This window comes from Plectropomus leopardus, chromosome 3 (assembly GCF_026936395.1).
Source record: "Plectropomus leopardus strain MGB_pleo_1.0 chromosome 3, ASM2693639v1, whole genome shotgun sequence".
Lineage (NCBI taxonomy): Eukaryota > Metazoa > Chordata > Actinopteri > Perciformes > Serranidae > Plectropomus > Plectropomus leopardus.
Genome location: NC_142178.1, coordinates 35,185,336 through 35,200,570, shown reverse-complemented (window position 1 = coordinate 35,200,570; position 15,235 = coordinate 35,185,336). Strand labels below are relative to the sequence as shown.

The following is a 15,235-nucleotide window of genomic DNA, read 5'->3' as shown; positions in this document are numbered from 1 at the left end:
CCCGCTTTCTGCCCGATGATAGCTGGGATTGGCTCCAGCCCCCCTGCGACCCTTACGAGGACAAGCGGTTACAGAAAATGACTGACTGACTGACTGACTGATTGTTTGATGCTATTGTTATGGTTTAGAAAGCGCTGCCCCACAACTGTGATATAAATCAGGCTGTAGGCTGAAGCTGCTGTGTAAAGCTGCGTTCACACTACAAGCAACCCCGCAACAGGCGACAAGTCATTTTCAGTGGAAGCTGCTGACATGAAGCTACAAACTGATGCCTGCCTGACACTTGACACAAAGCTGAGCTGGTCTCAATTTTTTTGTCCCTCAAATGGCGCTGTGAAGCATCAACCAAATATCAAATATTTTAGCTGTGGTGAATGTGATGTTAAAATGGGGCTCAGACATCGAACAAAAGCATAAAGATGTTTTGGCCGATTCAAATTTTAGATGCAGGACTCTGATGAGGATGCAGCATGCATTGCGTTGTCATTTTGTGTGTCATTTGTATGTCATTTTGCAGTCCATTCTGTGAGAACCGACCAATCAAAAACAGAACACAAATGTCTGTTAAATCCAATGTTTTATAGTCTATCAAGACAATTCAAAAACGTCCAAACTCAGAAACCAGACCAAAAGCTTAAAACTGTTCTGGAAAGGATGCTCTACAATACTATCTAACTGAGTGCCATAATTTGGGATTTTATTCACTCCTCCCCCGTATTCAAAGGGATATGCTTCTCCCTACAGTACTTCACTTTGTAGATTGGGTCATTTCCGTTAGATAGACTTGCCCTCGAAGGCCATGAGTGTCCCACATGTACTAAAAATACCCAGTGCAATAATTTGGACAAAGACCTTGCAAAATCTTGTGGACCTTAGTAAGTTTTAAGCATTGAGTTCTACCTTTAACAGAGAGCCAATTTAACTCTTTGAAATAGTTTGAGCTAATATGAGTTCTTGACGGTGCAACTCTTGGGTGAAGGTATTTTGAAACATTTCTCGACAATCATGCAGGATGAAATCTATCACACAACAGAGCAAAGACACTAGTTTTTCTATTTGGAGCAGTATCGACTGACCTGAATGCAATTCAGTCACAGCTTGTGTCCTTACAAATCAGTCTTCAGTAATGTGTGAAATACAATGGCCTTCTCAATGACAGTTTTGTGATTCGACTAGCCATGCAAAGCAAACAATTAGATCGTTCTGTCTCCTATAGGGACTTTGTGTTGGTGTACTGCGTGTGCCCAGTAAAGGGCCGGCCTCTAAATGAAGTCACACAACCCTTTGGGTTCAGCCAGCCCCAGGAGCAATCATCCGGTACAATTAGACTCGCGCCGACCCCGCCTTAATGAGCTTGTTAAACCCTCAGCTCGTTAGTATGGCAATAGGGAGGTGGAGATGAGAATTCAAGGTTTTTTTTTTTCACTCTCCCTGACGTTTAATGAAAGCGTTTTTTTTTTTTTTTTAAAGTAGATGGCCCACTTCCTAGAAGGCCTGGAGTGAAGGATCAGAGGAGGATATGCATGTATAAGAATGAGAACAGGTTGCAGAGGTTATGTGTGCACATCTGTTCAGGCCACTTCTGCTTCTCAGCTGTCATACATAGAAACTACAGTTTGCAACTGGGCTTAGGAAATTCAAATGTTCTGCTTTTATCAAAAATATTTAGTGTCCTTAATTGTATTTAATTTAAAACCCTAGGGGCAAAAGAAAAAAGCATACAAACACAATGCCTAACTCACTGTTGAGCACATTGCGCTATAGGGATGCTACAAAGTCCCTTCTTTATGTCTCTTTATCAAGATCATGCCAATTCAGCGTGTGATTTTAGATAGCATGCTGGCATCATAGAAGCAAAAGAGGTGTGATGGGTGTGATCTTCAACACAACAGCGTCTGCTTCTTGTGTGACATGTAAGAAACATGTCAGCAGCGATTTATGAACAATAACAAAGCAATAACATAGCAATAACAATCATTTATCTTCCATGTTATATAGTGGCTAACTTTGTCTTGTGCTCAGAGGATAAGGGGCTCTCAGACTAAAAGTTTTCATCCAAAGTCGTTACACACTGCCACTTTGTCAGTAGATTTTGACGTCAATGTATCATATTGACATTCCGGGTTGCTGCAATCAATGCTAAACGTAAACAAAAGCACGTGGTTAGGATTGGGTAACACAAGCACAAGGTAAGGTTTAGGAAAAAAAAACATCATGGTTAGGCTCTACATTTACATGGGAAGTGAACAGCTGGTTCCCAGTGGAAATTTTGGAGTTTGTTGGTTTTGTTGGCATTGGTGTCTGAAGCAGAAATCATTGACAAAGTGGCTGTATTTTACGACTTTGAAATGAGAACGTGCTGCCCAGACATGATTGTTTTCCCATTTAGCAGACATTTACAGTACACATGCATAACAAGCTGTCAAAACATCACACCCGTACCATCTATAATCCCATCCTGGTTGTTCCTTTTACATAGACATTGTTTAACCACTGTTACTACCTCCTTTGGTAGCTCAAAGACAAGACAACTCTGTCCCCAATTCTGAAATTGTACCTTTTATACAGAATGGCGAGGTGGCATAACGGGTCGATATTCCCGCCTTGAACAGGAAGTGTAAAAGGGGCTATTTTCTCAAAAAGTAATGTAAGCAAAAAATCAGCAAACATGGAGCATTATCAGCATTATCTGAAGTCATATTTCTGGTGCCTGTGCATGTTAGTCCTACATTTACTTGTCTTTTGGCTCTAATAAAAATTATATCTGGGTCCTCTGCTGCTAAATGGTCCACCATGTTCTCCAGCTAGTCCCTATCTTTGTCTGTTGCGTGGTGCCTGGCATTTAGGATGCAGTGGGTTTATCAGACTGTTGTGCTGAAGACAGCTACCTGACTAATGGGAAAGGTGAGAGTGTACTAAACAGTTAATGCGCTTTGAGACTAAAACAGTGACCTACAACAGGCTAAAAAGCTCAGCAGAACTGCAGAGTTGAGTGTAATTCTCTGTGGTTTCATCACTGTGACTCACCAGAAACACTCACACACAAAGACACACTTAACCTGCTGTGATATCAATGTATCATCCTAACCTCTATATTCACTGTGTTAAAATATATATTCACTAGGGTAAACTTGTATTGAGTAATGCCAGTACACTGCTGGTCTTGAATCTTCTATCAAACCTGCAAAATATATTTAGTTGTTTCATCACAATCCCTCACATCCACATACACCAATGCATCTTGTAAAGCACATTTCAGTTCAAAATGCAGGTTAAAAGTCAGTATCTGAGTTTTATGGTCATATTTCTCCCTGGTGGGATTAAGTGTACCTGAATATCAGCTTTTTTTTGCTCAGTAGGGTAGGTCTTTATCTAAAATAGGATCTAATTTCTGCTCTAATGGTTCTCTGCAAAAGAAAAAAGGCTGAGTCCCGGTCGATTTGGAGCTGCTTGATTTTCAATTTTCTGATTTTATGGGGCGGGGCTGTGCATTTTTGCACTCCATCTTTTCGCCTCTTTTCTCTCCCTTATCTATCCCTGCTTCTTTGTCTCTCTGCCCAATTTGTCACATTAGTCAAAACCAGCCCTCGAGCTTGTGCATCGTTAAAATCATGCTATCTGGGAGCAGCCTGTCCCATTGACCTTGTTTGAAGCTCATAGAGCCACAGCCAACAACAAGTACTTATTATGCTGTTTGGGGCTAAGCCTGAGCTAATACCAAGCGGAGTGGAATGAAGTGTTGTAGCGTAAACGCTAACACTTCTGCACCAACTCTACTGTGACAAATGCCTGCGCTCTCCTCTTATCCATCAGGTACAGACCAGCCTCTGATCATTGTTTGGATGTAGTTTAACAGCCACTTCCCTTCTCTGCGCAGAACACACAGCCGGACACACAAACACACAGAGGAGCACCCATTTTGCTCAGAGAGAAACAGCAAGAGCTAAAATAAATGTTGAGTAGGATGGTAGGAGAGAGAGAGAGAAGAGACTGGAGTGCAGAAAGATACAGAGTGTGTGTATGTGTGTGCATGTGTGTGTAAGAGAGAGGGAGTTAAGTGCAAGGTTAGGATAAGTTAAACACTTTTGCAGGGGGGGAATAAAGCACATGTAGTTCAAGAGCTGCACACTTCACCTGCAGACATGTACTTGCATTAAAGGCTGTATACAGTGTGGACACAGCCACTTACAAAGCTGAGCAAAGGTGCATCAAACACTCACACTGCAAGAAAATCTGCACATCATCATGGCACCTCAGTTTAGATCTGAATCCACACAACCTTATTTTAGTTTTATTTAAAAAGTGAAAAACAAATCTGCCTTTACATTATGAATTTCAAGCTGCAATGTTTGTTTTAATTATCACTTAATCTGCTGATTATTTTCTTGATTAATCAATTAATCGTTTGGTTTACAAAACATCAGATGACAGTGAAAAATCTCAGTTTCCAAGGTCCACAGTAAAGTAATGGCTGTCATCCATCAGTCTGACTGGACTATCAACATTATTACTCCTACACAAACAGAATTACACACAGTTTCTGCACAGCACTGATGGTTTGTTTTAAAAATAGACATTTACGAAGGTTGTAACTAAGCGGGTGTGTTCTTGCACTTCTATCTTTGTGAGGACCAATTCGAGCTTCAGACCTAAAGTGTGAAGAAAATTTTGGCTGTTTCTCACTTCTTCAAAGGGCTCTTTGAAGGTGTAGGGTCCTTTCTTACACCCAGAGTGAAGCTGGGCACAGTGCAGCACAACTGTCATTTTGAGTTTCATACAAACATAGTTGTAATTTACACGGCCAGCGCCCACATTGTATAAGGAGCAAATGTACTTTTGCCCATCTGTGCACCCATGGGCATGTAGGTCTTGAAATGAGCTGTGTTCAAGTGCATTGTATGTGTACTGCTATTTTTAGGCAGCAGGGCTATTGCACAATTGACCAAAAACACCCTGTTCTAGAGGCAGAATTCAGTATTTTCCTGCCATTAAAGGGCTTATTATTAAAATAATAACATTTACCTGCATAGGTGGGTTAACAACATTCATAACTGACATTACATGCTTGTTACACACACAGAGATGTGCAGATGAATATTGAGTGGGTAAAATAATACATCATGAATAAGGGAAATCCTACTTGGATTCTCTAAAATGTGAACATAGCAGAGAGCAGAGGAGAGCTGCACTATGACTCTGCATTAAAGTGATGTTGTGCACATTTACACACAAGGAGCATCATCATTTAAGTAATTTTTTCAGAAGCTTAAATTTTAGCTCTGTTTCATAGCGACATTTTAGTTTTGCTTTTCCATATTTGCTGCAGTTACATTACCGCTCTTGCTGCAGTACTCTGAAACTGTCAATATGCATTGCATTAACACACATTTTGAACTATTACTTCTGCACATATTAACTATACTTTGAACTTTTGCATACCCCCTGGATAACATTTTTTGCACATTTTTTCTTTTTAGAGTAGCAAAACAAGTTATTAATTATATTTTTCCCACCTTTTTATTATATTTTTTCTATTCTATATCAATGTTCATGACTGTTGCAGTACTTTGCATTGTTTTTATTCTATCTTAATATATTTACTGTAAGTTTAAAGTATGTACCAAAGACCACAGAAAATTCTTTGTAAGTGAAAACATCCACTACATAAACAGAATTGCACCAGGTGCAGGTGGACGATGATTTTAAAGGGAATTTAGAGATTACACTTTGCTTTGTCTTTAGTTTATGTTACGCACAGAACATACCTATGATTAACTAAGGGACAAAATACAACCTTGCGCCTTACTTTGCACCGAGATTATGGATTATACTGTAAGCCCTAAATTTACTTGTGCCATGCAATTTAAACCATGCATTATAGATCACTATAGAGATCTCAGACTTTGTTTAGGATTAATGTTTGACTTATGTTCGGGTTAAGGGTTGGGGCTGAGGATTTAGTTGTAATGGGTGAAGTTATTGTGGGGGTAAGGAAATATGCTGTATCTCTAAATGTCCTCACAAGTATAGAAGTAAAAACACTTGTAAATGTGCTCAAAGGTCAGTCAGGGATTGTGCTGATTGTACAGAGAATAAAAGCCATTTTTTTGCCCCCTCTGAGAATTTAATTGGCAGGTCATTACCACTTTAACCTCTGAGCTGACTGCATTCCCCTCCTGTACACCTGCACCTGAACCACACCGACTACACAACCTCACAAAAACACACACCTTCTAGGTAAACCAACCTCAGAATATAAACACTGTTTCTCCTCGCTTTTTTTTTTTTTTATGGTGTCAGAGTGGAGGGTGTGAGCAGAATAAAAATGAGAGGATGTGAAGAAGAAAAGTAGGAGGGGGAGAGATGTTTGAGAGATGGTCACAACCTTGGAAAGAGACAGAGGGAGGGAAAAGGAAAAAGAAGGACAAACTTAAGGGTAGTTTAAGGGGAGAGGTGGGGTGAGGAGGGAATGGGGAGGAGGAGATAAGGTTAGGAGGGAGAGGGAGGCTAATACAAAAGGAGAGATGGGTACAGAAATTAAAAAAAGGAAGTGAAGCGAGGCGGTAACTATTGATGAGGTCAATGGAGTCACAGACAAGAGGGAGGAGAAAAAGTGTGACAACGTTTGACGAATGAAGTCATCCTTATTGATTTGTCACATCAGTCGATATGTTTGTTTATCTGTTGCAGAGTGTTTCTATGAATCTCACATAGTGCTGTGGGAAGGTGCAGTGTCATGAGATGCAATCACACCAAGGGTGCTGCCAGGATCACATGGTTTTTCTCGGGGTGATGCAGTGCATTCTGCGTGGTTGTTTGACTAAAAAAGTTGGTACTCTGTGGGTGGCCATGGAGATTGTAACCAAAGCAACAACAACTACAAAGAATGTTACAACACATACCTCAGCCCTGGGGGAGGAGAAGAGGTCCATCTTTGGTTTGACTGTCTTCCTAAAAGACAAAGATGGACACATATTAGACAAAAGATGTAAGTGAATATATCATCACCCAGAAACCCTGGAAGCGTGAACGATAACAGGATGCATTCACCCATGATGGGAGATCAAAATCTGACCATTAAAGTCTGAAAACAAGACCTCTAATTATATTCCTTGTCAGACGCCATCTGGGTATTCTTACATCAGATAGATCAGACAGAGCACGTTTTAGCAGCTTGAAACAGCTTTTTAAAATAGTTTTCAATGAGACTAAAAGGTTTTGCTCAGAGCTCCCTGTATTTTTTTTTTCTTTTTGCTTTATGCACCTTGCGTTTTAGCAGTAGCGCCCTGAATGCCTCAAGTTTAAAATACTTAGATTTAAATACTCAGACACAAGCAACAAGTGGTAGCGTACAGAAATGTTACCTCACTTTCATTGTCACCTTTCTAGGCAAACTGCAAGACATATCTGCATGAAATTTGGTGCAGGCATTCATGTTCCTACACTTGATGAATTGTGATAAATCTGGTGATCATCTGAGTTTTCAGTCTTAGAATCCATCGACTGTCGGAAGGTGTCTAAAAACGCTAAGCCTCTGGGTATAATAGGTAAGGGGGGAGAGAATATCCAGTCAAAGACTCTTCTGTGCACCGCCCGAATATTATTATTATTACTATTAACAGATACTGTATGTGCATTTAGATTCAGATTAATAATAAAAAGGAATACAAAGATAAATCGTTTTCAGATATTGCATTTTAGTCAATGCATTCCACCTGTCAACATGGACTGTTTAGCTGCAACTTTATCTAAACTACTAGCAGAAACCAGAACACAACCCGCTGTCCCAGACTCTTGTCCCGTTGCCTGCAGATTCTGCATACATGTGCAGATCTGTTCAGAATGACTGATGAGTTTCCATCTAGGGCCATCACCATGTCAAAATTTCAATTTGTCCATACTTTGATTAATGACCTTATACCTGCAAATCATCAGCCCCATCAGTCTAAGCTGTAGACCTACTGTTTTTAGCGCTGATTAGCAAACATTAGAATGCAAAACTAAGATGGTCAACACAATAAAAATTATACTACTAAACATCAGCACATAAGTAATGTCAATGTGGGCATATTGGCATGCTGATGTAAGTATTAAGCTCACAGCACAGCCATGCCGATGTCCAGCATTACAGAGCCGCTGGCATGGCTACAGAATCTTATGTAAAAACCCAAGAAGCAAAATGCCTCATCCTCGCACATTTCATAAAAAAATGCAGTGGTGTCTGAAATACTACATTTTAGTTTAGGATAAAAAACTCTAATCAATGTTATTTTTCTCATGCAAGAACACAACATGTGCAAACTGGACTAATTTGATGTTTAAATAAAAAAAAAACAACATTTTGCAAAGAAGATTGAAAATAAAAGTAAAACTCAATAGCCATAATATGTAGCCAGGAGTTTAATGGTGCATGAAAACACTTGTCAAGGTTGAATAAAGCTCATCATAAGTTTAGTGTTTACTGTAAAGTACTGGAACAACACAATACAATGCATCTGGTTTTGAGAACAATGAGGACAATCAAATATTTGGCAACATCTGAAAAAGGAAATGTCACAGTTCCTTATGTGCCAACACTCATATAGAAGTCCATATAATCATAGGCAGGTCAGATGCGAGAGCTGAGGAAGTAATGAGAGTCTACTTTTGCATCATTTCCTATTGAGAGAGTCCCTTTTTACCACATATCCTGCTGGTGTAATCTGACCACACAGACATGTGCCAATCAGAAGCCTGAGTGGATGTTGTGAATGAGGAAGCACGCTTTTAAAAAAGGTAATATGTCTCTATGAAGTTGCCAATGTTTGCCCCAAATCTATGTATCCTTGTTTCTGTCACTCTCTCTGTACTTAACTGCATTCACATATGATGTAAGAGAGAGATTCAGGGATAAGATGGGAGGGATCAAGGCCACGCTTTTTTGCCTAATGGGACATCATGACCAAGGACAGCCTCGTTTTCTGATCTGACATGAAATATTTATGACTTGTTGTAGTAGGTGCTGTATCTCTAGATGCTGTGTCTAATGAATTCACTCATACACAACGAACGTCTACTTATTAAGGACTGTTTGAGTAATCATTAAAAAAAACAATACTTAATTGGCATGCTGAAATGGTTCTATTGATCAACCAAGTTTTCACATGGACCTGTTTTTAAAATATCAGAAAATGATTACAGATCTAATAAAATGTTGGTAGCTTTTCAACTTTCAGAGCATTCAGCATTTCAGAGCATTTGCATGTATCATTCATGTTCAGCATATATGTCAATTATATGTCAATTACTCACCCCGTGTTATGTTGAATTTGTTACATTTGTTTCTCGCATGCCTCCACGATGAACAAGAGTCAAAAAAAGCAACAACATTCTCAATGAATTGATGTAAAAGAGGTACATGTTTAACAGATAAAAGAATGGTTTACAAACTTGCACACAATTCATGCAGTGTAATCCAAGTCTCATTTATCCAGTCGTATGCTCAGTACTTCCTTAGCATGTGCATTTTTGCTAAAAAACATGTCAGTACCTTCACATTTCTGATAAGACAGAGAACAGACTATTTGGAGCCGAAAAGTTTTTTTTGGGAAAATGAGACTCGGGTTATTCTGCGCAAGTTGTGTTAGAGTTTGTAAACAGATGTTTTGGCATAGTTTTTGAAGTTGTTAAATGCTAACGCTTATGACTTCAATTCATCAAGAATTTTCTCCCTTTTTGAATTCCTTGTTGACTGAGGAGGCATGCGAGAAAAATAAAGTTTTCTTCCCATATACAGTGTAACAAAGTGAGTAAGTCACAAAAATTCTTATAAATCTTATAAAAGCTGCTATTTGTTCTGATGAAAGAATTGGGGAGCATTGTGTTGAATTCGGCAAAGCACTGATATCAAGCTAACAATAACTAACTGGAATAAGCCTCGCAGTGGCTCCACCAGCTGTTTGGCTACAAGCTTTATATCCATGCGGGTTTATATATCGGCCATTAAAACCAGACGTTTCAGCAGCTTGTTCCACCACCCCAACCAGCTAAGCTCTCAGTTTTTGGTACTTTAAGATATAATAATCATCCATGAGTTTGTTTTGGGGGATTTGCTCTCCCAGTAGAGTCCTAATCCCCCTCAAGATTAAGTCTAATAATCATACAATCAGGTGTTCAGTTCCCCAGCTAATGTGCCCCTTAAAAGCCATGTTTCCTGTAAAAATACTTTGCAGTCAGATGCAAACACTTATTCACTCACTTTGGATATGGGTGCAGGCTTTATGTCTGATAATGTCGTGTTCTAGAGGATGTAAATGCTTGCATAATACTGAGCAATTAGCGGGTCCACGCAAAGTTTCTGGGACACCTATGTCTTTTTTATAACACTAGATCAATCCTAACACCTACCACTAATCCCTGCTTATGTAAACTGTGTTATTTTGATACTTTGACATCAGATGCTGCACACACAACCAACTGACTATAGCACTAAAGGTGCATCAGCAACATTTTAAATAGTAATGCAAAGTCTGCTTCTATAGAAACTTGTTTTTATTCACTTTTCTGTGTAACAGAATTTTCAGTCTGAATGACCTCCATTAATCATCATACTTAACAGCATTCATCTAGATGGAAAGCTCTGTGATGAAAATTGCATGGGTGTGAGTGTGCCAAAAATTTCTCCTTTGTTTCATTAGGATTTACAAAGGTCAAGATCTTGCGGCCTGATTAACAGTTCAGCAACATATACATCTACCAGTATACACATATACATATCTATGCACTATTTGGTCGCTGTAAATTCTAAGAATATAGTCGAGACCTTGAAAAAAACAGAGCCAAAAAGAACCAGCTTACCTGAACGTGGTGGAGTGATGTTTTGAGGCGGTCACAGGTTCTCTTGTATGGTCAATGCCCTGACAAAGGCCGCAATGCTGAAACGCATCGGCATCTGTATTTTTTTCCCTACCTTTCTATCCTTTTCTTCTTCTTTTTCTTTCCGTTAGAAGAGTGCCTGTTACCGTTTCAAAAGACCATCCCCCATAGTTTAGGGAAACTGGTTCTTTTTTTGCTCCATTTTTTTCCAAGCATTTAACCCACCACAGAGCACCTCTTTTTACCGTGATTAACTAGACACACACTAGGCACACCAGTCCCCATTCATTTTTTAATTTTTTAAAAAAAAATGTTATGTTCTAGACCTGTTCTAGATGAAAAGATGCAGAAAACCTAGTCTATAGGTTTACATAATGGGCAGATATTTGACAAGGGCAATAAGAAAGGAAATCATTGAATTTCTGATTCTCCAAAAAGGGACATAATAGAAAAAAACTAACAATGACTTGCATAAGCATTTCAAGGTTTAAGCTTTTACAGAAAAATCCATTATTTTCCATCCCTTTCCTCTCTTTAAGGACCTATCATGTTGTCGATTTCACTTATCATCCATATTAAAATAAGACCTAAAACCCCACTCCTCCAACTACTTTAATTTCAAAACATGATTTAATTCATTCATATTCATGTATATTCATTATTTCAAGAGCTAAAAGATAGCTCTTAAAAGCCTATTGGCACTACATTGATACTAATTATGGTAACTTTTAAAAGATAGAGGAGGCACTTTCCCATCTTGCTGATCAAAATCTCTACGATAATACGACGGTCACATTTTGAGGGCCTCTGAGGCTTTTACTGAGACCCTACAGGACTTCATATCCACAAAGAAATGTATGCAAATTAATTTAGGGCACAAACAAGCCCTCAAGTGGCAACAAATAACCCCCTTCATCATTAATTGCAAGTGCTTCAGTTTTAAATATGATTCACTAAGGTTGGCACCTTTGTAACTTCAAACTCTTTGTAAAATTGGAGTATTGTCTCTTCTGATCTGAGGGTCTGATAAAAAACAAATTGGGGTCTCACATGTGCAGTTTGGGATAGCTGGTGTTGAAGACTGTTTGTAAGTTTGGTGTAAAGTTATCAAATATATTGAATAAGTAACACGTAATAGTTTTAATTCTGCAGCACTGATGCACACCGTACACACACACACACACACACACACTACATCTGAGTCGAGCTGTTTTGGTGTCTGTGTGAATTTGCTCGGACTGTTTAAGGCCTCAGTGAGGTAAGTTGGACGTTGCTGCTTTGTTATCTTGTGTTAACTAGGCAGATGTTTAACTGACCATTCGCTGTTAGGAGGAGAGCGCCTGCAGAGATGGCAGCAACAGAAAGTTTGCATATCCGGCAGATCCGGCAGGTAGTCAGGACGGTCCAGGATCAGACCCCCAAATTCAAGTTTCATTTGACTGACACAAGGCTTGGGTTGTATCGCGGTATTATGGTATACCAGGGTAAACCATAGGGCCGTGTATTTATACCATCATATACCGTATTCTACAGAGATTTTAAGAGGGATGAAGGTATAAAATATTACATACCACACAAGCCTACTGACGACTTCTCCCTGCTACTTGGTAATGGGTTACTTCTGTCGATACCTCAAAGGTACTGAGTCCTGACACCCAGCCCTAGTGATTCTGCTGTTGTTCACCCCTAACCAAGTAAAAAACTGTTGTCGTTGTCATATAATAGCCTTGTCATATTAATCCTTTTAACACAAAATAATTCGTTTTATCCTCTAAATGGCAATTTTCTCTGTGGTATGGGACATGGTGAATATCAGTATTTTTTTGTATAAAAATGAGAAATTCCAATATTGTGATAACAATAGTTTGGTGGCATTTCTTTGTAATTGTGAACAGTTTAGGGATCATTTCTCTGAATGCTCTTTAATATATATATAAGATACACAAAGATAAAATGGAAATATTCTCCACTGCAAATGGCTCAGGAGTGAAGTGGAGATTACGTCTTCTTATTTAGTCACATCTGGCCTGGTAATAAAGGGTTTCAGCTAGCTGGTGCTGCAGCTCTGACAGCTACAGTCTTCATTCTGTTTTGCTTGTTAGCTTTGTGAGGTGTGGGGCTTACACTTTGCGAGTATTTGGGCGGAGACGCGCAAGGGCTCGCGGTTGTTGCTGGCTGTCCTGGTCCGTCTGGTAGAAAAACATCCTGAGAGCTTCCTCCAGCAGAAACCATGTCGGTAGACCCAGCAACCTCTGGGAAAGAAAGAAAGAGAATCAGGCAAGACAGATGGGAAGAAGTTGGATAACAAGAAAGGATTGAGTAAAAAAAAAAGATTGAAAGAAGAATAATGAGGCAGTGTTTGAGGTGGAAGATGGGAAAGACAGGTGGAGACAGTGGAGAGATGGAAAAAGAGAAGTGGATGATTACAGAGGTCAGCGGAGACAGAGTGGGAGTTTGATGGAAGAGGAGCAGGAAAAGTAGGGTGGTGGGAGATTGGAGCGAGAAGGGTGGAAGAAGTGGATGGAAAGAGAGGAGATGAAGCGAGAAAGATACAAGTGCAAGGCGAGCGAAGGCGAGAGAGTGTGGCAAAGTGAGAACCACGTAGGTTGTGGGAAAAAAAAAGAGTAAAGCAGAAAAGAGAAGTGAGTGAGTGGGAGAAAGAGAACCTGATCGTGTTTTTAGCGATGGAGCAACACTGAAACATGTCAAAAGTCCCACAACTACAGTCAGTCAGACGTGATGTGGGCACAGGGCAGAGCAAAGAGAAGAGAGCAGCAACGCCTACATGTTGAGCTCCATCTGCAAACTACTGCTGAAATATCCGAGTCAGTGCTTATCCACCTACAGCATCGTTCAGCCCACTAAGTTGTAGGCTTCTGCACTGCACGCTGCAGAAGATACCAAGCATGCCAGCAACTCTTCTCTTTGTACAAAATCAAACACTGCACTGTACATAAAATTAAATGTGATTACCTTCATGTATATGTTGAGTTCAGAGATTCTACGTTTTGCGATCTCCTCCTTGTTGCCGATGAAGACTTTTCCTGAAATGAAAAAGGTACAGAAATGGAATCAGCAGGGGTCAGATGTATAATCAAGGCCTACACATCATTTCCCACACATGCTGCAAACTGGTATTTATGGAAGAAGAGCGTGCACAATGTGCAAAACCAAACACATGTTGTATTTCAGAAAAGATTCTTTTTCAAGAGCGAGATCAGTGTGCAAGTAGAAACTGAAAAAAATTAGGTGACTGAATCTAAAATGCAATGTTATTCTTTTAGACTGTGAGGTAATTTCAATACTTGCATTTCATTTTTTGCAGTCTGCACACTAAAAAACATAAAGATGACCTGCAGCATTTTTGTCAAGCACATAAGGATGCAAATGCAACGTGACAGTTGGTGGCAGTAATGCACAGTCCTAACCGTAACCCCTACCCAGATCCACTTGCAACATTAAGTGAGAAGTTAAGTATGTAATAAAACTCCTCCAACAGTGAGCCTGCACCGATGCCGACTTATTGACCCTGTTAAATGCTGTATTGTGATTGTCGTGGAAGACACTTCTTACAAATAAAGTTCCATGAGACGACCATTACAAACATAAACTGCTTAAACTAAAATACGATTTATATCGCCATGCAGATGCTAACACCTTTAATCTTTGAAACCTGAGCAAATTGGCTTGACTTCTTTTTGAAAAACACTGGAAGATGGCAAAGAGCAAAATTAGCCAAACATTAGTGAGAAATTAGTAAAAAAGTACAACAAAATTACCTAAAAACTAGTAAAATGATGATGATGATGATGATGATAATAATAATATATAAATATATATTTTTAAATAGAAAACTTTTTTTTTAAAAATCAGGAGTCAGAGACATTTTATTTTTTTTAAGAAGATTTTACTAAATCTACTAATTTCTTGCAGCATGTGGAACATTGTCCAAGTTTGTCATTGCTTTTTTCGCTATGTTTTTGAAACATATTAAACCAATTTCCACAGGGTTCAAATATTATATAATATATAATACTTGTGAAGGGCATCTGAGAGCAGCACAAGAAAGGTGTTGTTGCTATAAATCAATAATTCAAATAAAGGGAGCTATGTTTGCATATTTGTGAATACAAAAGTTATAGTCTTGCACAGACACAGACATCTATGCATCTTGCACAAAGAGTTACCTCTTTTGCTGAGAACTTTCTACTAGAATACAATGTATTGCAGCAATATGTGTAGTTTGGGGCAGATTTTAAATCAAAACCACTTTTTTTGTTTAAAGAAGACAAATACTCCTCTAGAAAAACACACCCTTCTCGAGAGTGTGGACATATTACCCTTCATCCCTAATATCACACCAAGTTCAGTCAAAAATGAT

General features: G+C 39.1%; 2 protein-coding genes across 3 annotated transcripts in view; one reads left to right on the top strand and one right to left on the bottom strand.

The window, feature by feature from the left end:
• The window catches only part of pvalb7 (parvalbumin 7), a 50,302-nt gene that overhangs the window by 4,834 nt on the left and 30,233 nt on the right, over positions 1-15,235 (top strand). The gene's annotated exons all lie outside the window — the stretch shown is intronic.
• ncf4 (neutrophil cytosolic factor 4) overlaps positions 1-15,235 on the bottom strand; it is a 40,861-nt gene that overhangs the window by 14,871 nt on the left and 10,755 nt on the right. The window contains exons 4-6 of the mRNA XM_042484668.2: positions 13,828-13,898; positions 12,979-13,106; positions 6,903-6,951 (exon numbers count right to left, since the gene is read on the bottom strand). Coding sequence (XP_042340602.1) covers positions 6,903-6,951; positions 12,979-13,106; positions 13,828-13,898 — 248 coding nt within the window. The remainder of the gene's footprint in view (positions 1-6,902; positions 6,952-12,978; positions 13,107-13,827; positions 13,899-15,235) is intronic.